At 37.9% G+C, this 25,763-nt stretch overlaps 1 protein-coding gene across 2 annotated transcripts; it reads left to right on the forward strand.

Annotated features, from left to right (window-relative positions):
- LOC106052471 (uncharacterized) lies at nucleotides 1-24,450 on the forward strand. Of its 2 annotated transcripts, XM_056039579.1 has the most exons (13): nucleotides 2-240; nucleotides 4,401-4,642; nucleotides 5,876-6,025; nucleotides 7,285-7,372; nucleotides 8,688-8,731; nucleotides 10,779-10,871; nucleotides 11,181-11,296; nucleotides 12,390-12,474; nucleotides 14,550-14,714; nucleotides 14,799-14,925; nucleotides 18,183-18,346; nucleotides 21,531-21,621; nucleotides 23,006-24,450. In XM_056039579.1, the coding sequence occupies exons 2-13, from the start codon at nucleotides 4,418-4,420 to the stop codon at nucleotides 23,119-23,121; spliced, it is 1,464 nt and encodes a 487-aa protein (XP_055895554.1). In that variant the 5' UTR covers nucleotides 2-240; nucleotides 4,401-4,417; the 3' UTR covers nucleotides 23,122-24,450. The 2 variants fall into 2 exon arrangements, with proteins under 2 accessions (XP_055895561.1, XP_055895554.1); XM_056039586.1 differs by lacking the exon at nucleotides 5,876-6,025 and having other exon boundaries at nucleotides 1-240.
- The last annotated feature ends 1,313 nt before the right edge of the window (nucleotides 24,451-25,763 follow it).

The following is a 25,763-nucleotide window of genomic DNA, read 5'->3' on the forward strand; positions in this document are numbered from 1 at the left end:
TAAGGGAAATACTTATTAAATGTTAAACTGGATTACCTGTATGTAGTTTACCTTTATCTGTAACAGAAGAATTCTATATTTAGTTATCTTCATCATAACTCCACCTCTAATAATAGAAAAATTCCGATTGGTGTTTATAAATAGACAAACACCATTCCAAGCTATATTACGAAAAATGAATGCTACACAGAAATGAAAACACAGAAACTACTTGGTGCGTGTAACAAGAAAACTGCCAGGGTAAAGATTTATTTATTAATATAAAATGTAATAGTCAATTAGAAAAGTAGTTGATAAATATTTGCTTATGCAAGGTTTCAATTTAGATTTATATATCGTATTCAGATCTCTAAGCCGCTAGGCCTAAGTAAATACCGGTTTAATGACCTAGTTAAAGTTCTTAATCGCTAATTACACTAATTTATAAATCTGTACTTAATATTCTTATTAGCCTACTTAATGTTTAGTCAGAGAACAGTATTCCATAATTGACTAACGTGTGAATTGATCATTGAGGATTGTGGGGATTACTTGAAAGAACGTGGTTGCAACGGACAGAGATAAAGAACATCAAACAGGAGGATTTTTTTTGTGTGTGTTTGTGGGGGGGGGGTACAATCTTGATCAACCGGGGGTGGGTGGTGGGGGTGCTCAGTAAGCAGCCTACATTGATCCTAGTTGTTTCATATCATCGCCAAGTCTGTCCCGCTTGCTCCAGTGTCAAGCAAACAAGCTTTACATCTAGCTCTATGTTAAAAACAAGCTTATTTACATCTAGCTCTGTGTTAAAAACAAGATTTATATCTAGCTCTATGTTAAAAACAAGATTTACATCTAGCTCTATGTTAAAAAAAAGATTTACGTCTAGCTCTATGTTAAAAACAAGATTTACATCTAGCTTTATGTTAAAAACAAGCTTTACATTTAGCTCTATGTTAAAAACAAGATTTACATCTAGCTCTATGTTAAAAACAAGATTTACATCTAGCTCTGTGCGGAAAATAAATAAAAGCTTTAACGCCCAAGGCCGGATTTAAGGCCATAAAGATTTAAAAAATATCCAAATTTCGACGGGTCAGAAACTTTTACTTTATTTTTCTTTCAAATATTGGCCTATCTTTTTTTGCGCATTTTTACCGACAATACTTTAAATTTTACGGCAATGCGCGCGCATCAACCCAGGGCCTTACTCTCTACACCGTCAACCCAGGGCTTTACTCTCTACACCGTCAACCCAGGGCCTTACACTCTACACCGTCAACCCAGGGCTTTACTCTCTACACCGTCAACCCAGGGCCTTACTCTCTACACCGTCAACCCAGGACTTTACTCTTTACACCGTCAACCCAGGGCCTTACTCTCTACACCGTCAACCCAGGGCCTTACTTTCTACACCGTCAACCCAGGGCTTTCCTCTCTACACCGTCAACCCAGGGCCTCACTTTCTACACCGTCAACCCAGGGCCTTACTCTCTACACCGTCAACCCAGGGCCTTACTCTCTACACCGTCAACCCCAGGGCCTTACTTTCTACACCGTCAACCCAGGGCCTTAATATAAATGTATGTACCGGTAAAAATATAAATGTGTTATTACTAAAATATGCATGCTTATTAAATATTTAAGGCCATAGAGATTTAAAAAATATCCAAATTTCGACGGGTCAGAAACTTTTACTTTATTTTTCTTTCAAATATTGGCCTATCTTTTTTTGCGCATTTTTACCGACAATACTTTAAATTTTACGGCAATGCGCGCGCATCAACCCAGGGCCTTACTCTCTACACCGTCAACCCAGGGCTTTACTCTCTACACCGTCAACCCAGGGCCTTACACTCTACACCGTCAACCCAGGGCCTTACTCTCTACACCGTCAACCCAGGGCCTTACTCTGTACACCGTCAACCCAGGGCCTTACTCTGTACACCGTCAACCCAGGGCCTTACTCTCTACACCGTCAACCCAGGGCCTTACTCTCTACACCGTCAACCCAGGGCTTTACTCTCTACACCATCAACCCAGTGCCTTACACTCTACACCGTCAACCCAGGGCCTTACTCTGTACATCGTCAACCCAGGGCCTTACTTTCTACACCGTCAACCCAGGGCCTTACTCTCTACACCGTCAACCCAGGGCCTTACTCTCTACGCCGTCACCCAGGGCCTTACTCTCTACACCGTCAACCCAGGGCCTTACTCTCTACACCGTCAACCCAGGGCCTTACTCTCTACACCGTCAACCCAGGGCTTTACTCTTTACACCGTAAACCCAGGGCCTTACACTCTACTCCGTCAACCCAGGGCCTTACTTTCTACACCGTCAACCCAGGGCCTTACTCTCTACGCCGTCACCCAGGGCCTTACTCTCTACACCGTCAACCCAGGGCTTTACTCTTTACACCGTCAACCCAGGGCCTTACTCTGTACACCGTCAACCCAGGGCCTTACTCTCTACACCGTCAACCCAGGGCCTTACTCTCTACACCGTCAACACAGGGCTTTACTCTCTACACCATCAACCCAGTGCCTTACACTCTACACCGTCAACCCAGGGCCTTACTCTGTACATCGTCAACCCAGGGCCTTACTTTCTACACCGTCAACCCAGGGCCTTACTCTCTACACCGTCAACCCAGGGCCTTACTCTCTACGCCGTCACCCAGGGCCTTACTCTCTACACCGTCAACCCAGGGCCTTACTCTCTACACCGTCAACCCAGGGCCTTACTCTCTACACCGTCAACCCAGGGCTTTACTCTTTACACCGTCAACCCAGGGCCTTACACTCTACACCGTCAACCCAGGGCCTTACTTTCTACACCGTCAACCCAGGGCCTTACTCTCTACGCCGTCACCCAGGGCCTTACTCTCTACACCGTCAACCCAGGGCTTTACTCTTTACACCGTCAACCCAGGGCCTTACTCTCTACACCGTCAACCCAGGGCCTTACTTTCGACACTGTCAACCCAGGGCTTTTCTCTCTACACCGTCAACCCAGGGCTTTACTTTCTACACCGTCAACCCAGGGCCTTACTCTCTACACCGTCAACCCAGGGCTTTACTCTCTACACCGTCAACCCCAGGGCCTTACTTTCTACACCGTCAACCCAGGGCCTTAATATAAATGTATGTACCGGTATAAAATATAAATGTGTTATTACTAAAATATGCATGCTTATTAAATATTTTTTTTAAAGAAGGAAAATGAGATAAAATGTATCAGTAGTCTATTTCTTTTCTATATAATATCTTACGCTTTTAGATATAGGCCTAAGCATTACTATTAATACCGGTACCTATATACCGGTAATTGGGTTTTTATTGAAGCTTTCGAAAAAAATGTAGGCGACTCCACAAAAACCTGTCCTGGGGTCTTCACTTACTTCAATCCGGCCATGTTCGTGCTGACATAATGAAAAAAACATGACATGGAACATGTAACCTATACTGGTTTACATCCTCCAGCCAAACTATTAGGTTTACATCCTCCAGCCAAACTATTAGGTTTACATCCTCCAGCCAAACTATTAGGTTTACATCCTCCAGCCAAACTATTAGGTTTACATCCTCCAGCCAAACTATTTGGTTTACATCCTCCAGCCAAACTATTAGGTTTACATCCTCCAGCCAAACTATTAGGTTTACATCCTCCAGCCAAACTATTAGGTTTACATCCTCCAGCCAAACTATTAGGTTTGCATCCTCCAGCCAAACTATTAGGTTTACATCCTCCAGCCAAGCTATTAGGTTTACATCCTCCAGCCAAACTATTAGGTTTACATCCTCTAGCCAAACTATTAGGTTTACATCCTCCAGCCAAGCTATTAGGTTTACATCCTCCAGCCAAGCTATTAGGTTTACATCCTCCAGCCAAACTATTAGGTTTACATCCTCCAGCCAAACTATTAGGTTTACATCCTCCAGCCAAACTATTAGGTTTGCCTCCTCCAGCCAAGCTATTAGGTTTACATCCTCCAGCCAAACTATTAGGTTTACATCCTCCAGCCAAACTATTAGGTTTACATCCTCCAGCCAAACTATTAGGTTTACATCCTCCAGCCAAACTATTAGGTTTACATCCTCCAGCCAAACTATTAGGTTTACATCCTCCAGCCAAACTATTAGGTTTACATCATCCAGCCAAACTATTAGGTTTACATCCTCCAGCCAAACTATTAGGTTTACATCCTCCAGCCAAACTATTAGGTTTACATCCTCCAGCCAAACCTCCTGCAGGGAATCGAACGGTTCAGACTCGGGAACACAGAGACCACTAAATTCACGACCGAGCAGTCCCCCAGCAGTCCCCATGACATCACGTTGTGTCCGTGTCTTTGTTCTGTTGTCGTGGACCTGGAAAAGTCAAAACTTATTTTGCAATGACACTATCTATTATGTAGGTCTACGAGTTTCAGCCATGGCATCCAACAGTACAGATGTGTACATCAAACTGAACACGGGAAAGTCCACTTTGTTCACTGTGTCTATATACGACAGAGTTGAAGTTCTATGTGATCTGGTAGCTAAACAAGAGAGAGTAGGCAGCCGACAAGTGATGCTGAAATACCAAGGGAAGCAACTGGACAAATACAAAACAATACAAGAGTATGGTATTAGAATTGAGACAATTCTGGTTGCTCAGGTAAGTCGTAGATAGAAAAGGCCTACACAAATCAAGAGTATATAAGCTAGAAAAGTAAAAAAAAATCTGAAGGAGTATTTATTCAGATTATATTTAAAAAAAAATAAAATTAGTAAAAAATGAATGACTTGGGTGATGTTTATAAAATTTTCTGAAAGTAATTTAATGTTTGTAAGTAGCAACCCCAAATCTCCACGAGCACACATTCCTAGCCGGTCTTTACAGTATTATTATTATTATTTTTTTTTTGTTGATGAGGATGATTACACTAATGACTCCACCTTGTGCCAAATTACAACACTACAACACGACGAAGCAGTCCACAACTTCCGTACATTGACTCATATATACTTAAGAGATACAATTGGAATATGTTTTAGTCACCAGAATTTATGGTACGCTCCTGTACTAGTATGGATTCATGTGTGATTGGGATGTGAGTGTATCCACGCGCAGAAGGGTTCAGCACACAGTCGGTATTTTAATTTTATAAAATTTTCATCGTTCTTCGGACTCCTTACGGTCATCTCGCTGACCCCTGTGGGTCCGCGTACCCCAGTTTGTAGGTCATTAATGTAATAAAATTGACTGAGACTTAACGCGTAGAGCTGATCGTATACATCTAGAAATGAGGCCAAAGGGAATATAAGAACGCTCAACTTATTGGAAAAATTACAAATGAATTGATAAATAGATAGTCCGAAACATGTTAGCAATTCATATGTTCGACCATTGTCATGTACAATTTAAGACATGCGAAACTCTATACATCTGTTGTTGTTTTTAATCCCACAAATACACACACTTATGACAAACATTGATTTGTAAATGTCCGTCTGATTTATAAACTTACAATGTCTGCACAAAATAGAATTCATGTGTCATAGAAGCGTGTTCGTGTCTCGTATTTAATTCAAATCTGATGAATATGGCAAATGCACTTCTTACTGGATAATGAGTAGCTGGTGAATACAAAAGATTAAGAGAACACAAACTAGATTTTCTAACGGGTTATTGTTTTTTTCAAGAGTAAGAGTAAGTAAGAGTACCCGGTTTAAAATATTTTTTTACGCACATGCTGACCTTGGCTTATAAGCCAATAAATGAAATGCAGTCGGGTGTGCTATGCACTTATGAAAGAAATAAAACACACCAGGAAACTATTTGACTTAAGTCCTACATCCTCCCTTTAGATGAAACCTATTTGTGTCTTGACTTTATTCTCAATGATAGATTCTCATCCCCCATGATGTCACTCTGATATTAGATCTACCCAATGACAACAAGGAGGAAATGCTCATCTCCAGCCTTGATAGTGTCACAACTCTCTACACGAACATAGCTACCAGATTGTGGACATCAACAGACGCAGTACAACTTTATGTAAGTCAAGTGATAGTCAGACTCTTTCCCAATCATGGCTTCGAGAGTTCATTGATGGCCCAGTACAATTATGTTTTTACATTTACATTTGTAGGCCAATGTCGACTTTTTTTGTTGTTGTTACGAAGCAGGTTGTTTTAAGCACAGTTGGGGCCATCGTTTTGGCGCAGGTCATTATGTTCATTATATTATGACTTTAAATAAGATGACTTAGCTTATTCATGTGTATGCCTACCAACAGAGGAGCCAAAGGCCTACCAATACAGGAGACAAAGGCCTACCAACAGAGGAGCCAATGGCCTACCAATAGAGGAGCCATAGGCCTACCAACAGAGGAGCCACTGACAAAATTGATACGTCTAAGTTTTGGGTTCTAACGTATTTTTTAGCGCCGAAGGGGGGAATAACCGCTATTGGTTTCGTGAGGTCTCTCTGTCCCGTTTAGATCTGAAAGAACTATAAAAGATATTGACATTCCAACATCATGATATTTTAGGTCACGGTATTTCAAGTTCGGATGCAATGGCTACTTTTTTCTTTTCTGAAAGCGAAAAGTTAAATTTTTAAATTAATTATACTAGCAGTTTTTTCCCCACAAAACTATATAACTATTTAACATTAATGATGAAATATCAGGAAAGACAATACTGATACAGAACAAATGGTCGCAGTATATTTTCAAACACATTTATGGTTTCCACACAAACTGTCTTTATAACTTTGTTTAATGTTAAGAATCAAACTATATTTTTTCCAATAGATTTTTTTTTTAAAATTACGTTTGTTAATGTAATTAATCATATGGATGTAATTTCACTTAATGACATTAACATCATCATGTTTACTGGGTTTTAATATTGTTCATCTATAGGGCTTTGTGTATTTGTAATTCTCAGCATATCAATGTTTCTTTGCTATAATTCAGACATTCTATTAGCGGCTGGTCTGTGCTATAATTCAGACATTCTATTAGCGGCTGGTCTGTGCTATAATTCAGACATTCTATTAGCGGCTGGTCTGTGCTATAATTCAGACATTCTATTAGCGGCTGGTCTGTGCTATAATTCAGACATTCTATTAGCGGCTGGTCTGTGCTATAATTCAGACATTCTATTAGCGGCTGGTCTGTGCTATAATTCAGACATTCTATTAGCGGCTGGTCTGTGCTATAATTCAGACATTCTATTAGCGGCTGGTCTGTGCTAGAACGTCGTCTACCGATTTAAAAAAAAAATCTGTTGATTGATTTTAATGTTTAGGTGAAGGACAGATCAATGCCAACTTCATCGTGCACTATTGAAAACTCAGGTCTGCTCAATGGCTGTGTTGTCAAGGTCACTTTACAAGGTAAATGGTCCTCACAGTTTAAACAAATAATTATGAACAACTTAGATTCTTAGAACAACTTAGATTCTTAGAACAACTTAGATTCTTAGAACAACTTAGATTCTTAGAACAACTTAGATTAAGTAAAAAAAAAACAAAATCGCTGAAACAAATCGCTGAAACCAATCGCTGCTGTTGTTAGATCCATTTCACACTTCCAGACGTGAGAGTTTTTCATCCTGCCAACGTGGCTGTCCACCAAAGTTGGTATGTAGATCTGTACCAGTACCGGTACTTTGTAGGTCAGTGTAGACCTGTACCGGTACTTTGTAGGTCAGTGTAGATCTGTACCGGTCTACCACTCTCTGAACTTCTGGGTCGGCCATCTTTTCCTGCCATTGAATATTTACGATTCTTCTTAAGCAGGTCATGTGAAAATGATTCAGCTTTCTAGCATGTTTCCTGGACACTGTCCACATCTCAGAGATATAAAGCAATGTCGGAAGGTTCACAGTTTAGTATGTGCGCCCTCGTCTGTTCCAGCGATTCTAAGCTTATTTCATGATTGATGTTTCCTACATGGTATAGCCTATGCACTGCCAAGATAGAAAAAATATATCAGCTGCATTTCTGTCTGCGTAGAGAGCCGGCGCACGACTGTGTGTTTATATAGAGATTAAACATGTACCTGCACTTAGGAAATGACTGACAAAACGCTTTACTTCGGTATTTGAGCTACCAGTAAAAGTGCAGTCCAATCGTCATCAAATAATGAATTTCTATAATATGTTGTTGATTTTCTCTAGGACGCGAGACGCCTAGTGTTGAAGAGATCGACATCCCTTCTAAACAGATCTTGTGTGGTGCCCCAACGGTTCAAAACTAATGGAAAGGTGAAAAAAAGAATCGAAAAACGTCACACCCCTCGCGCTCGCCAACTTGACTGTAACAAAGTATCTTTACCCGTAACAAAGTATCTTGACTGTAACAAAGTATCTTGACCCGTAACAAAGTATCTTGACTGTAACAAAGTATCTTGACTGTGACAAAGTATCTTGACCTGCAACAAAGTATCTTGACCTGCAACAAAGTATCTTGACTGTAACAAAGTATCTTGACTGTGACAAAGTATCTTGACCTGCAACAAAGTATCTTGACCTGTAACAAAGTATCTTGACTGTAACAAAGTATCTTGACTGTGACAAAGTATCTTGACCTGCAACAAAGTATCTTGACCTGTAACAAAGTATCGTCATTATTAAGTGTACCAGTACCAAAAACATTGAAATATTTTTCTCTAAATTTAAAATGTTTGTTATTTTGTTTTTTTTTACAGATAAGAATGTCTCATCCGAGCCCATCAAAGATGATATTAAAGAGGTAGGTCTCATGCTGCACATTATGCAGACTCCATTAGATTCCATTAGAATCAGTTTGTTGGTCCTGCTGGGTATTGATGGGGATGACGCTTGAGATGACTAGACGCTATTAGGGTCATAGGTTGATAGGAACATGTCATGACTCAAAGTGTCCCTAGCCACATACACGCACGCACACACCTACGCCTTTTTTTCTTTCCGATGATTGGTGACAAGAGGAAGTAGAAATGTACTTTTGGAAATCTGTCGTGAAATATTAATTGGGAGTTTTGTACAAAAGTTAATGAAGAATTACTTGAGGTCAACAATTCTCAAAGATAAATTGAAACATTTGGTAGTTCTTGCTATTGAGCGTGATCTATGTAGGAAACAGAATTTTTATGATATACTGTATGACTTTGCTAAACGCAAGATTCGTAGAGTAATTCTGTACGTAGTAAAGAATGAATAAAATGCATAGACCATTGATAGACGAATTGATTTTCTAATACAAACTCTTAAATTTCACTTATTATCCGCTTCCCTACTCAAACTTGGCCCCGCGAAATCCGTTTCGCATAGGGCCCCACAATGGTTAAGTCCGGACCTGCTATTTAGTGACGTGTGAATACCCACTTGTTCTCCCCCCTCTCGTTTTTTATCGTGGGGTTACTATCCGCGGAAATATGAGAGTGATCTTTCCTTTACTTCTTGCTCGTCCAAACTGTTGAGGGAAAAAGATAATTATATAGATAGATAGATTGTATCTGCTGGCTGATCAATTGATTGTTGGGTAAATATTGCCTCATAATACATTGTATTTTAAAACACTTGTTATTCGCAATAGAAACTGTTTGATGTCATCTTTTGGTGTATCCGTGCAAAGAAAACAAAAATTAAGCACCTTTTTTTAGAATCAAATTTTCTAAGCTATTCCATGTGTAACACCAAATAATTTCTCTATTGTGAGAGTATTGAACTTTCACTCTATGACTTTCAACTCGTTTCAAAACAAATGGGCAACTACCTAGCAATAAGGAGATTCGTACATTTACTGCCACGCATTGAGATGTCGTTAAAATTAAAGCTTAATTGTTTTGTATTTAGTTGACAACAGTGAAACTTATTGTAGCGTCGTTGGCATTGTTTAATTTAGGGTGAGATTCTCCAATAGCAATTCCAGTGACTGGTTCTCTCCCTTAGAGTAGCCTTAATCAATGTAAATATAGTTGACCTTGCTTATTGCTATTTCAACAAATCGATGTACTGCAACCAGTTGCAATAAAGTGTAGGGTCAATTTAAACTCATATGTTCATGGCATCATGTGCAAGATGCACCAATTTAGTTCAAGATAGAGATGTGGACATCTTGATCTATGTCATTTACTTCCTCTTGAACTAAAATGCAATGTTTTTCATATCGCGTGAACTGCGGGACTAACGACGATAATTTTTCTTTTTGAGGCTTTACAAAAACAATTAGACTAATTAGATAATCATTATAAGACATCAGTTAGGCCAGATTCACATCTAACTTTACATTCACTTTCACCTATCCCTTGGTCTGCTGGATCGTTGGGGCACCACACAAGATAGATAATTCAACCTTCTTTCTCCATTCTTCTCTGTCATTTGCCTTTGATAGAATTTCATTCTGATATTCTTTCTGAAAATATTGAAACCTGCATGTTTACCTGCCTGGGTGGACCAATTCGTGGGCCTATTTTGAGTTTGTGTTTCCACACAAACTGTCTTTGTAGGCCTAACCTTGTTATATTAGCTCTATATCTATAGATGTAAATTTTATATATTTTTAATGACATAATATTCTATTCTTATTTATTAATGTTAATGCTTTTTGTCATGTAAATAAAAATAAATATATGAAATATTGTTAATTTCATACTTTTTACAATTATTATTTGATGGATTAGAGGATGAAATGACCAGGGGATGAAGTGACCGGGGATAATGTGACCGGGGGATGAGATGACCGGGAACTGTTAATAATATCTTTAGTTAGTAGTTCTTACCTTATGCTAATCAACTCTGCACTGATCTATATTCAGATGATCATGTCCAGTTTTAGTGCAGCCAATAAAAAAGTCGAAGTCGTATTTTCCTTTGATACTACTGGAAGTATGTACAGTTACTTGACAACAGTAAGTTATTTCTAGATATTACTTCTAGAACATTCTATTCAATATACAAAATGTTAAACTGAACTTTTGCAGCACTCGCTGTGTAGTGTATAACTAATTTACAATTATGATGATTATCTACTGGCTAATGTAAAGGGCTATACATATTATATAGATCTACATTAATATAAACCCACATGTTTTTTTTTACTTGGGTAAAAGAAAATAAGAACATGTAGCCAGCTAAAATATAATATGAATACAAATATTGTGCATTGATCAAATACCAATAAATCCGTTAATCAAACGAGTTCTGTTTCATTTGAACAGGTTCGTGAGAAACTTGGCGTGTCTTGTACTCGCTTGATCCAAGACATCCCCAACATTAGAATAGGAATCATAGCACACGGAGACTATTGTGATTCTGAATCAATGTATGCTTTGAGGTAATTCCATTTTACATAAGGTATGCCAATTTCATTCGCTTTGAACGCTTTCCTTCTACTGTCGGATGATTGAGTCCAAAGTTTTCTTTTAGACGTTTTGAACGTAGCTTCAGGAAATGACTATTAGTATTTTCTTATGACGTGATGGAGTTTTCGCACTCGGGACCATCATGCCGACAGTCCCACAGCGCAAAACGCACCAGTATCGAAAGGTCTAGAGATCTAAAGCAAAGACCTAATTCATCTTCAAATGGCATTTTATGTGCTCCCAAGCTTCACATTGCGTTTAGGAAATGTGTTTCAGCACTCAAGTTACTCATTTTGAATGGATCATTTAGGCATGATAAAAATTTATACGTACCGGTACCGGTATGGTGCAAGTAATCTATCATCCCTGGCTGAGCAAGCTATAGTTTCACCATCATCCCTGGCTGTGCAAGCGACAGTTTTACCAGTTTAAGCCAATAGCTTCAAGTCACAGATCTAGCAATGAGCAATTGGTCTCCACTCCCCACAGGAAGTGACGTCGCAGGTCAGGCCTATTTTAACGATTAGTCTCGCTTTACTACAGACTGTGGTAGGTTGGTGGGTGACCACTTGGGTGACGTCCTTCAGTCAATGACTTTAGACTGTGGGTTGGTGTGTGACCACTTGGGTGTCGTCCTTCTGTCAATGACTTTAGACTGTGGGTTGGTGTGTCGTCCTTCTGTCAATGACTTTGACTTTAGACTGTGGGTTGGTGTGTCGTCCTTCTGTCAATGACTTTAGACTGTGGGTTGGTGTGTGACCACTTGGGTGTCGTACTTCAGTCAATGACTTTCTAAGACGTTTGACTCTGTAGGCCTACATTTTAGATTTAAATATCCATCATCAAAGATTTGATTTCCATTTAGTCCAGGTAGTCATGACAATGTTTCATTCAGTTGGAAGTTTGAACAAAAAATATATTGCGATGTTTTATTTTAAATGTTTGCGGAAAGTGTTAAACTATGAGCGCGTGCATGGGGTGTTACAGAATGCTCTATTATTGTAATTCTCCCTAACTTATGTTGTGTGTTGCAAATAAAGAAACAAATATAATGTATGTGTGCAGATATACAGAGTTGACTTCCAATGTCCATGACCTTGTAGAGTTTGCAATGAATGTCATAGCAACTAGTGGTGGAGACAGTCCTGAGGTAAGCTGCAGTCGCTGCGGACAAAATACTTTAAAGTTTTCTGATTTATGTAATAATTTACAAAACAAAATACAAGCCCAGCAAAATATAAAAAAATCCTTTTTTTTTTTTACAAAACAAAACTTATCTTAGGGAAAGAGCTCAGCACTTACAAATATATCTATCTATAATGTAGAAGTTATTTCCCCTTATTAATAATAAACAAAATAATTAATTACCAATAATTGACCAAATGGTTATTTTTTCTTATTGATACATGTTTTGTTAAGTACAATAATTGTTTAAATTTTCAACTTGATCTGACAAAGGTTGTGGGAGAAATAACGTGTACAATTATCTAAAGGGACGAAACCCTACATACTTAGACGTATCTGTGAATACTGAAGGATTAATTTCCTTTGTTTGTATCAAATAAAATAATTAATATCCCGTAATTGATTGGTTATTATTTTTTACAAGACTAACCTGATAGGTGACAAAAAGTTTTTGTTTTTTTTTTTTTGGGGGGGGGGTATAAGCTACATGATATTTTTCTAACAAGAACACTGAAAAAATTGATGCATAAAGGCAGAGCGGCAGAAGTGACTGAAAACTAGATATACTTTGAAGAGATCTTGACATCAACTGCTCCCTTACTAGAGATGTCCACTGCACAATCTGCAATTTGTTTAGACTAAAGCATCCTCGGTCAGAGGTGTTTTTAAACTTGAGTCCCCATTTTACGAAGAACTGTATTACATCTTGTGTTTATGTAGGTCCTAATTAAAGTAAAGAACGACACTGCCACACCTCTTGTGTAGGTCCTAATTAAACTAAGGAACGACACTGCCACACCTCTTGTGTAGGACCTAATTAAACTAAAGAACGACACTGCCACACCTCTTGTGTAGGACCTAATTAAACTAAAGAACGACACTGCCACACCTCTTGTGTAGGTCCTAATTAAACTAAAGAACGACACTGCCACACCTCTTGTGTAGGTCCTAATTAAACTAAAGAACGACACTGCCACACCTCTTGTGTAGGTCCTAATTAAACTAAAGAACGACACTGCCACACCTCTTGTGTAGGTTCTAATTAAACTAAAGAACGACACTGCCACACCTCTTGTGTAGGTCCTAATTAAACTAAAGAACGACACTGCCACACCTCTTGTGTAGGACCTAATTAAACTAAAGAACGACACTGCCACACCTCTTGTGTAGGTCCTAATTAAACTAAAGAACGACACTGCCACACCTCTTGTGTAGGTCCTAATTAAACTAAAGAACGACACTGCCACACCTCTTGTGTAGGTCCTAATTAAACTAAAGAACGACACTGCCACACCTCTTGTGTAGGTCCTAATTAAAGTAAAGAACGACACTGCCACACCTCTTGTGTAGGTCCTAATTAAACTAAAGAACGACACTGCCACACCTCTTGTGTAGGTCCTAATTAAACTAAAGAACGACACTGCCACACCTCTTGTGTAGGTTCTAATTAAACTAAAGAACGACACTGCCACACCTCTTGTGTAGGACCTAATTAAACTAAAGAACGACACTGCCACACCTCTTGTGTAGGTCCTAATTAAAGTAAAGAACGACACTGCCACACCTCTTGTGTAGGACCTAATTAAACTAAAGAACGACACTGCCACACCTCTTGTGTATACGAATATAGAAAATAGGAAAGTACCCGGTAGTTCAAAATATATTTTTCCTCACAAACATTTAGCTGTGTGTGTGTGTTTATAAAGCACGTCTATGTATTTCTCCACGTTTAACTCATTGGTCTATCGTTTCTTAATCATGGCTCATTGGTCTATCGTTTCTTAATCATGGCTCATTGGTCTATCGTTTCTTAATCATGACTCATTGGTCTATCGTTTCTTAATCATGGCTCATTTGTCTATCGTTTCTTAATCATGACTCATTGGTCTATCGTTTCTTAATCATGACTCATTGGTCTATCGTTTCTTAATCATGACTCATTGGTCTATCGTTTCTTAATCATGGCTCATTGGTCTATCGTTTCAAACCACCACAATGTTCTCTAGTTAACCTATTTGTTTTACTCTGACATCTCCACAGTGCTACGAGCTCGTCCTGCAGAGAGCCCAGCAACTTGATTGGTCTGAAGATTCTGCCAAGGCTTTAGTTCTGATTGGTGATAATCATCCTCATCCCCCTTCTTACACAGACCAGAGACTGCGATGGCACGACGACCTGGATCTATTGACTGGAATGGGAATCAAAGTAAGCAGTATACGTATTACTCGGGACTTTCTGTTGTGACCTACATTCATGGACTTAATAAATATGGCTACAACTTGTTCTCAGGTTTACGGCGTACAGGCTGGTAACGACTCCGAGTCCAAACATTTTTATCAAGAACTAGCTGAAGTCTCTGGTGGATGTTACCTAAAGTTAGATCACATTGACGTCATCACCGACATGTTTCTGGCAGGTAATATTTAACCACAATCTTGCTGTTTTAAACAGGTACATTCCCATTGGTTTTGCACATACTAACACATATGCTGTATAAGTTTGAACATAAATGCTGGACATATTAACATATAAGCTAGCTAGGAGCCTGAACTTTTGCGTGTGTGTGTAGGCCTACACATTAATATGTAACGAGATGTTAATTAGTTATTATTTGGCTTGTTTGTTTAAGTCTAGGGGAAATTTTATTAGTTTTATCCCGCTCACATATAAGATTTTGTACAGGCACACCGCAACTAACAGTAAGAACAGACCAGTATATTATAAGTTTATAAATAAAATAATTTAATAAATGAAAGTTTACAAAAGATAAATGATCAAATAAAATTATAATTAAGAAATGAAATGAAGGTGCTAGTATCTAACGTAACTGCTCATCATGGATTGCTAATTGGTGAGTGATTGGAAGAGAAGAGTGTTCCTATGTCTGCTACTTATTTTGTTAGCTTCTAGCCCGTGGGTCGTCTTCTGGCGGTCGTAGGACTGGCACTCAGAAGGATGAGTCATCCGGCTCTGTCTTAGGACGTCGGCTCGGGATATTCTCTATGCTGTAGGTAAGCTGGCTCTAGGGTTAGGCCGCTGCCTGTCTAGCAGTAGAGAGGGTTGATGCTGCAGACTAAGTTGTAGTGGGACGATCTCTCAGCTGTGATCTCTAGCTCGTAGAAAGCCGTGCTAACTCAACACCAGTTTATCTTCTGCAGCGAAGGTTGCTCTAATCAGTCCGCATTAGGCAATAGCTATTGGGCAGTGGACAGTTTGGGCCGGGTACTGGGCAGATGATACTAGGCAGTATAAGGCACTGTGGACACTGGGCAATATTTTAAGACCAAGGACAGTAGGCAATGCCTTCTTGCTAACAGGTATATAATTGGGGGGGGGGTCTGGTGTGGTCTGCTTCGGTTACAGGTTTGGGTGGAGATCTGGTAGTTATAGTCGGGTGTAGCAATCGTGTGTAGCAACCAAGGGTAGCAACCAGGCTGGGGATAATACAGACAATTAGGAACCTCCTAAAGGCATTGAGCAGGGATTCCCATATGCCTTGCAATCAATCAGATGTAGGCTTTGGTATCAATCCCTATAAGGCATTTAAGACAATTAAGTATAAAATCTCAAAGCATGCATATAACTCAATAACAAAAAGATACAAGTAAGATAACCACAATAAATGTGTCATCATACAATGTAGGATGATACTAGTCAAGATTCATCCATTAAATTTGATTACGACGATAAGCAATCAGTTACAGTAAAATGGGGAATGAGCATATTATATACTAAAGGATAAGATGAAAATAAAATATTAGGGATATGGCTACAGTAATAAGAGTTTGATATGGTTAATCAAAATTACATTCATCCAAGGAACTATAAGTTCACAAGTGTGTGAGACATAATAATATGTATGAGGGATATATAATAGAAATGTGAAATGATTAATTTCACATGGGCTCTGTAAGTTTAAAGCACTGTGATCTAGGTTCTTAGACAGTACTTAGATTAACGAAAGGTTATTGTTTACATCAATCACTAAGATACAGGAATGGATGAAACATAACAAATCAAATATGATAACTATGGCTTCAAACGTAGACAACCATAGCGGCATTAATAATACTATATGAAGATATTACATCGACATAAAATAGTACAATGTACATACATAACAAAGTCATAATGTAATGACGGGGAACGTGGTTGTGTACTAATGTGTACTCACACATTCCTATAAGATAAAATAAGTATAGTAAAATATTTACACTCACCCGTTTGTCCCTAATGAATCCTCACTAATAAACTTCCTAACAGAGGAGACTGAATGAATTCTAGCGGGCCTATCTTAGAATGCTTGGGTCTCTCTCTATATATAGTTGGGGCATTTTGTTTAACGGGTGGGGAAGAAAGCTAGGTGATTTTCTCACATGTATCGATGTACCGGAGATGTCAGGCGTCAGGTCAGATTTATGGTCAATATTCGTTGCCTACCGTGAGAGTAAAGTCTTAAGCGAATATGTATCTGTCCAGCCCGAGTGCAATGGTATTCTTAGAGCGATGCGTATCCTGCGGGGGGGGGGGGGGGGAGAATAGGTGTGAAAAGTTATTAGGCCGCTGCGTGCAGCGACTCTTGTGTGCTGGTCACTTGCACAGCGGTCAAAATTAAAAGTTAGCCCTAGAGAGGCTAGTTAATGTTTTACGTTGAGATTCGTCCCGTGAGAAACAGTGCGAGGGGAGATAAATCCTAAAAGAAATTAAGTATGGGTGGACATGAAAATAATTGATTAAGTTAAAATTTAAAGTTTCTCACGGTTTGCTGGGAACAACTCAAATGGATTTTTGTATGCAAGTTTCGTATCGTCAAATAGTCCAAACTTCCCGCAGGACGACGGGGGATGGGAACGGGCAGGGTTTGAACCCTGGACCATCGATAAGTCCGAATGACAGACCAGCGCGCAAACCGACCAGGCAGCATTTACATTATTTAAATCACACAATGTTCTCACATTATTTAAATCACACAATGTTCTCACATTATTTAAATCACACAATGTTCTCACATTATTTAAATCACACAATGTTCTCACATTGTTTAAATCACACAATGTTCTCACATTGTTTAAATCACACAATGTTCTCACATTGTTTAAATCACACAATGTTCTCACATTGTTTAAATCACACAATGTTCTCACATTGTTTAAATCACACAATGTTCTTACATTGTTTAAATCACACAATGTTCTCACATTGTTTAAATCACACAATGTTCTCACATTGTTTAAATCACACAATGTTCTCACATTGTTTAAATCACACAATGTTCTTACATTGTTTAAATCACACAATGTTATTACATTATTTAAATCACACAATGTTCTCACATTATTTAAATCACACAATGTTCTCACATTGTTTAAATCACACAATGTTCTTACATTGTTTAAATCACACAATGTTCTCACATTGTTTAAATCACACAATGTTCTTCCTAACATTTTGTTTCTACAAGAAATGAATGTGCGAAGAATGTAAGAATAATATAAGAAGATAGTAAGAAAAGTTTCTGAAATAAAACCTCTTGTGGAATGAAATTTAAAACAAAACGCAATTGTTTCTCTATTAAATCTCTTGCTTAGTTGTAGGAGTCTCACAAGATAATGTCAAGTTGGATACCGGGTACTCGATAATTTAAAAAAAACAACAACTTATTTTCATTTCCAGTCTGCTATCAAGAAACAGACGTACAACTTTTGGAAAACTTTGAACAAGAGTTGGCAGCTGCAGGGGATGCCACTCAGAAAAGTCAAGCTCTGATAAATCAGATGAAACAGGAAACACATTTTCGTAAAGACGAGAAGCAAAACATCACTTCCAATAGTTCTAAGGTTTGTTCAAATACTTTACGAATCAGTTTATATCTCATCTAAAGACTTGATCCACTCGTAAAAATAATATATCAGTGCGCATGCCTTTGATTCCTAGAGAAATGAAAGAACTTAATGTTTACTGTCGTGGTGATTACAGTTGTATCCCTTTGCTCTAATGCATTTTAGATACAATTTCAAAATAAAGTTTTTAAAAATTGTATATTTAGCAGTTTTTCTCAATTATTTACTCGTGTCGCCCCCCTCCCATTAAAAAACAACAAAACATTTGCGACCATCTTACACCCACCTGGGGACCAGGAGGAATCTTGTGTTCTCCCACATTAGGGTCCGGGATTCTTTTTTAGAATGTTATGAAAAAGAATAGAAACGTAACTCTATAATTGTACCTCGATGTCCCGCTTTCAGAAAAGTAGAAAATATTCGTACCGGAATTAGATCTAGTACCGTATTGGAGATGTAGCAAGGGGATCTGGGGAAGCGCTGTAAGCTCCACAGGCGGGATCCGGCCAAGCGTTTTCCTTCGTACTGAGCTTCAGAAATTCTTTCTCCTGTCGTCTACAACTATTTGTTCTCACAGTAAGAAGAGCGCATGTAAAAAAAAAAAAAAGAAAGAAAGGATGGGGTGGGCCGACTGTTTTCTTACGCGCACTATTCGTCCCGGAAAAAAAAAAGCCAAAAAAAAAAAAAAAAGCAGGTCTAATTAAGTCTAACAAATAAGAAGGAAGTACCGACCAACATCATTTTGCGAGAGACATTCGAGGTACGGTACGGAAAAAGGAAATATATATAATTAAAAAAAAACAAAAAACTCGATATTCAAAAGCCGTCTATATAACCAGTAGACCCATTTATAAAACTGCACGTAGAATAGTAACCCTTCTGACACCAGACATCTTGGAGCACGGCGTTAGCGGAGACATTATGAAATATCTTCATCAAAAAGTTTTTAATCGATATTGCTACTGACGCCTCTCGCTTTATACTACCTTGTTAATGGGCGCCCGCAGGATTTTTTGCAGGGGGGTGCAAGTTTACTGACTCAATGTCGTAGCTACAACTTTTTTAAATTACAGAGCATATTTAAGAAACTGGTGCCCCCCGCCCCCCATACCTATACGATATCAAGTTCACTGTAAATACTTTTTTCATAAAATAAAAAAAAATTAAAAAAAACTATTATGTGAACAAACTATTTACTGTACACTTTGGTCAGTTTAACCGCGCGGCCCGTGCATCCCGACGGTCTATCAAACAAAAAAATGCAAACGCTGCCAAAACTGTCAATAACTTTACTATACCACTGAATTGCTTCTCGTCGCGATGGACAAGCCGGCGATGATCGCTTATCTGGCAGTTCTGATATTCTTCTTTACGTTGCAATTCTTGAATCGTTTTAGGCTGTAGATAAAACAAGTTGAACTGAGCATTAGTATTGCTTGAAAAGCGAGACGTTAATGAAGAAACTAATGAATCAAGATACAGAATGTAAAGCACTGTTCTTTAATAATTCCAAATTAACGTTTTGACTCCGATGGCATGGGAAGAACTTTCTTATATCTCTTCTATCTTAAACTGGTGGGCGTGTTTCACCGGCTATTCTATCAAGCGCTAAAACCGACCGCAACTCCGCAAGACGTAAATACATGTAGTAGGCCTACCAAGAGGACTGCACTCTTCAATCTTGTTCAAAAAAACTTTCACAAAAAATCGCAAGACAGCTGGCAAAGATTTTTCCTCCAAGACAAAAAACAACAACAATAATAACAACAACAAAAAACTTGTATCCTATTCTAGGCCTTTACTAAATATAATGATAAGTTTTTGGTAAATGAAAACAAATCGTCACGACTAACGTGCTATAGAATAGTTGACACCCTTTATAGTGCAAAGAATTCCAAGCGCACATTGTCGGACTTGAACTACAGATTAGCCTATTCTGGTTTATTACAATTATAGCTATTCTTTTTAACTTTATTTCAGTGGAAGCACTAAATGTTCAGTTGCTCCCTCTTTCGAATAAGTTGAAACTTTGCTCCCTTACTCCTTGTCCCTAACAAACCACGTGAGTCAATAGAACCGGGGTTTCCTTTAATATACCCGTACAGGTGCAGCTACCGTTCCTCTATGTTGTTGAGTTTGCATTTTATGTTATCTCGTTTTTTTTTTTTTGCTTGTATTGAAAGAGTTTTACGTTGTCAATGAGCGTTATGATGACATTCATATATCTTGGTATTCAAGACTACTATGTGGTTCATATATCTTGGTATTCAAGGACTACTATGTGTGACATATGCCGCTAGTTTGCTGGGAATATTTGTTGAGGGGAAGAAAGAACAGATTTATGAAATACAACAGCTTAATGAAATCATGAATAGATTCAACACACTATAAACACACAATAAAAAAATTCCGAAATAAATATACAAAAGTATTTATCATGAAGCTTGAAACTGAAGGACCCTGCTTTTATTTATATCCTTTCTCCAAAATAAAAGAAAGAACGTAACTCTATTTTTAACTCCCTTGACATTTTGTTGAGTAGACCTACTACTGGAACGTCTTCTTTTCGACGTGTACACATTCGGTTTAGTTTGTCCACAATTAAAACAACCTTGACCTTGACCTACTACTGGAACGTCTTCTTTTCGACGTGTACACATTCGGTTTAGTTTGTCCACAATTAAAACAACCTTGACCTACTACTGGAACGTCTTCTTTTCGACTTGTACACATTCGGTTTAGTTTGTCCACAATTAAAACAACCTTGACCTTGACCTACTACTGGAACGTCTTCTTTTCGACTTGTACACATTCGGTTTAGTTTGTCCACAATTAAAACAACCTTGACCTTGACCTACTACTGGAACGTCTTCTTTTCGACTTGTACACATTCGGTTTAGTTTGTCCACAATTAAAACAACCTTGACCTTGACGATAAAATTTTTATTAATCTTTTTTGTGTGTATTTTATCAAAGTATACTTCGTTCTACCAGTTTGTTTCAAAGGTTCTACCGGTAGGAGATTTATATTTCACAATTCATCACTTTACTAAGGGTATCAAAATGTCATCCAGACCTATGATGAACTGATCAGGGCCAAGAAAAGCCTCGCTGACTTGTGACTTGATTCAGTGCTATGTATGTATTCAATGCTGATACAACTAAATGTATATTTCCCCAGAGATACGTGCCACAGCCCTGGTGGGATACCACTATTGACCGGGCAACACCTACCTATAAATATTCTCAGGATACAGACAAGTGGACTTTAGGTAATTAATGATTTTTTTAAATATTACAGATACCTTCATTAAAGCCTCCCCCCCCCCAAACACACTTTTCTTCTCTTATGCTATTAGAGAGCTAGTGTGATTGTGTGCTCTAATTAATAAGTCGTTATCATGTGAAACACTGCACTCATCCTTAATCTTTGGAATAGAAGATAGTGCCATTACTAGAAAGTTTTTATCTTTCTGATGTCTCATTAACACGGACTTTCCCAAACTGTATTCCTGAATAAGTGTTGCATGAACTGTTGGAATTAGTACTAGTAGGCCACCACGTGAATGAATGTCTCTCTCAACAAAAATAAGAAAAGTGTTCCGCTCTATGAACGAAAACGTTTGGGAAACAAACTGCATTTCTACTTTACCTTTTGACTTCCAGTGTTTCTAGGGATGTGGCGCAGCCTGCTTCTAGATGTGAGCTTTGAAGACACTCTCATGCTATCCATTTTGTGTTTTTCTATTTGCCTTGTATCGATTGTGTGTAGCAGTACATTTAAGGCTGACAAGACTATCATTCTTGAGAGGTGGCTAAAGCAGCTAATTATTTGTTGGGTAATAAATAGTGTAAGATTATAGCACTAACCATTCCCCTGATAGCATCGTGACCTATATGATCTGAATCGAAGTTCTTCTGTTGATTCTGCTGTTGCATTTTTGTTGAGGGTCTAGCACAAGCAACAAGAGAAATGTTGCTTAAAAAGAAGACAACAAAATGGAACCTTATTTCAATATTTTAGAACGAACGAAAATACTCGAATACCCGTGACGGAAATACCGGTACCCGGAACATCGCAGTCTTCCTTTCTCTGTAAAAAGGCTGCCGATGATTTTAATTTAGCCATTTATATAAGTAAAGATCATTTCCTGTGTAGATCAACAAATGACTTGGCCAGTTAGTTACGTGTGATGAAAAGAGAAGCCAGCATTTATTGAGCTATAAAGAAAATGGGCACTAGATGACTCTTAATGGTCTGACACTGTCAAATAGACAGAGAGAGAAGAGAGAGTGAGAGAAAAAGAAAATGAAGACTAACAATCAACATTTGAAGTGAGATGCAACACACACACACACACAAACTGGAGGCTTCCAGTTACATCAACCTACTGAAGTGTATTAGAGACAGAGAGTTGAGAGCTAACAGGAAAACAATACACCATTTAGCAGTACAGCACATTGCATGGTCGTGACAAGGTTTCGAAAGTCCGGTACAGAGAATTTTTTTTTTTGTTTTTGTAGTTAGAGTAGCCTCCCATTTTCTTTTCTTTATTTAATTACATTTACCCTGCATAATACTACCAAAAGAAATAAATACTGTCCATGTTTCTCGAAGTAGTTCTAATGACTCTTGTTTCTTCCTATGTTTTCCAGTGAGATCAACACCTTTACTCTTTGAGTCCACAACTTATAGCACAATGCATACGACTAGCCTTGGCATTGACACTCACAGGAGGAAGAAGACAAAAAAACGTTGTATGATAATGTAAAAATAGCATCTTATTTATGTTTTAGTGGTGGATGCCATGTGATTGTGTCACGTGACTCTAAAAGCTATATAACAAATAAATCTATATATATATATAGTGCAAGCCTTTATTGAAAACAAAAAGGTAATCAAAATATGAAATTCACTGTTCCGATTATAACACCCATAACAAGAATTGAGCTGAGTCCAAATTGTGGTTACAAAACATCCCATGAGACCATTTGGTTGAACAACAAAACACTCACAGGCTCTGTTAGAGTCAAACGTCTAGGATCAACGTGAAACTGCCCCCCCCCCCTTTCACGTTAATCAATAACAAAAGTGGACCAATTATTTTTTTGTATCAATTTGTCGTAATTCAACATTTTGTTTTATATAGGAAGCGTGGTCGAGAGGCTAAGTGCGCTTGAACATGGCTTGGCTTGGCTACCTAGAGAAGGGGGCTGAGCGCCTAAAGGCAGCACGGAAAACCAACTCCTAGATACCCCTTCCCCCCACTGGTCCACAAATGAGATTGGACCAAAGCTCTCTGAGCATGCTATAAGCATGAAAGTAGCGCTATATAAGAGCTATAATAATAATAGACGGTACTTGCTGGGGAGATAACCCTTGTGTACACAATTAGATAACAATTAAACCTTCTATTTTCATAAGCTAGCTCAGTTGCTAGCGTGTGCTCCTTCCATCAAGGAATTTGAATTCTAGTCGAGCAACTTTTAAAAAAAAAAAAAGGCTTTTGGAAAGCCAGCAATGAAACCTTCTCTCAGATACCCCTCCATCCCCCTTTCCCTCTGACTGTTTGGAGGCTAATACTGTGTTAATATACTACATGAATGTTATTTGTTATATAATTGACATATCCATGTATCACTTAGTGTAAAACGACATGTTAAATGTATTATATGTCTGGGCTGATCAATTGATTGTTATAGTTTGAAATGAAATCCTTATAATTACGGGGTACCGGTATAATATTCTTTATCAAGCTTCTTTAGATTTAAAAGCACAACTATTTTCTGAGACTCAGAGTAGATTGACGTCACAAATATGGTTTCGATAAATAGTTGTTACCGCTATTCAAACATTTTTGTTTCACGTGTGATAGGGGGGAAAAAAAAAGAGAGAAATTCGTTGACAGGATATCGATTTTCAAATGTCATTTTGCTTTTTAAACATTTTTAAAAATCACATTTGTACAGGATTTATAGGCCTATTATTATTGTTTTATTATTATGATTATTATGTAAAATATGTAACAATTGAATTGCAGTGTTATTGTTATAAGTTACAAATGACAATAAAACAAAACAAAAACACACCAAATAAATAAGGCAGTCCCATTGTTGTTTTCAATAATTTAATTTCATTCTGTTGTTGTCTTCCATGTCAACAAGGTAACAACAAAAAGAGTCAAAATCAATGACGTCATTGAGAGTTCCCAGCATGTTATGTGTCATTGAATTAATCAATTGTACATTTATTTATATTCATAAAAAAAAAGGTTCAATGGAGAACAAAGTATATATAATGGACGGTAACCTGTCTCTACATAAGGTACGGTACTAGATTTAAGATTAGTCATTTAAATCGAAGATATATTATTGTTGTTAAAATTATTATTCGGTTTTATCTCACTTTTAATAGCTACCGAACTGCACATCTATTATACATTTAAACTAGAATCTATGGTACGGCACAGAGTTGTATCCCCTAACATTCTATCCCAGATCATTCTGCCCATCTAGTAGGCTCTCGAACTACTAGGTCCACTGACAATACAAGAACGTAGATGCCCACAGACATTAGATCTATCCTTTACTTTTAAAAATAAAACAAGAAAAATATTTTTTTTTATAAAAACTGCAGTTAAATAACTTATAAAGCGATTTTTTCTTTGCTGCTACCGGTATTAATAACTAATGAATGTTAGATTTTTGTTTAAATAAAAAGGAGCTACCCCGCCCGTTTCCCCCGAGAAACTAAATCCTAGTAAAGCGAATGTATGTCTATAGCCTAAATCTACTACACTTTATAGGCCTAATATTCTAACGTTAGGCCTTTACATCTAGATCTAGAAGAAGATATGCTATTAAAAGTTCCTAAATATCAATTTATTAAACTCTATAATGTCTGCATGCGGAATTCTTTTTATACCGGTACCGGTAGGCCTACTTTGTAAAATTACAACGGTCAAACTTGAGTTTTCCCAATGTGGCCAACGAGCTAGTAATGCTTTTCCCAACTACATCAACTGCCAAATTTCTTGGAAGATAGTTGAAACCGTTTTCAAGATCCGTGTCCAGGTTCCATCCAGGTTTTGGAGCCAATCTTCGAAGATACAAGTTGAATAGAGGTATTGTATTGAAAGGAAACATACGTCGAGATTTCTCCACTCCTTTTCCCCAGACACCTGCCTAGGGAGATCTCCAGAAAGTTCTCATGACATTCATACTGCAATTAATTGACACAGACCTAGACTAGTAGACTCGACATTGATCCAGACTGTACAGGAAAGCCGAAGTACCGGTACAAATAAAATAATTTTTTTAAAGTTACTTAAAAGAAAAAAAAAAGGTTATAAAACAAATACGGTAATTAAAACAAAGAAAACAATCCCAATTAAATAATAAAAAAATAAATGAA

Source organism: Biomphalaria glabrata, chromosome 1 (assembly GCF_947242115.1).
Source record: "Biomphalaria glabrata chromosome 1, xgBioGlab47.1, whole genome shotgun sequence".
In the NCBI taxonomy this organism is placed as follows: domain Eukaryota; kingdom Metazoa; phylum Mollusca; class Gastropoda; family Planorbidae; genus Biomphalaria; species Biomphalaria glabrata.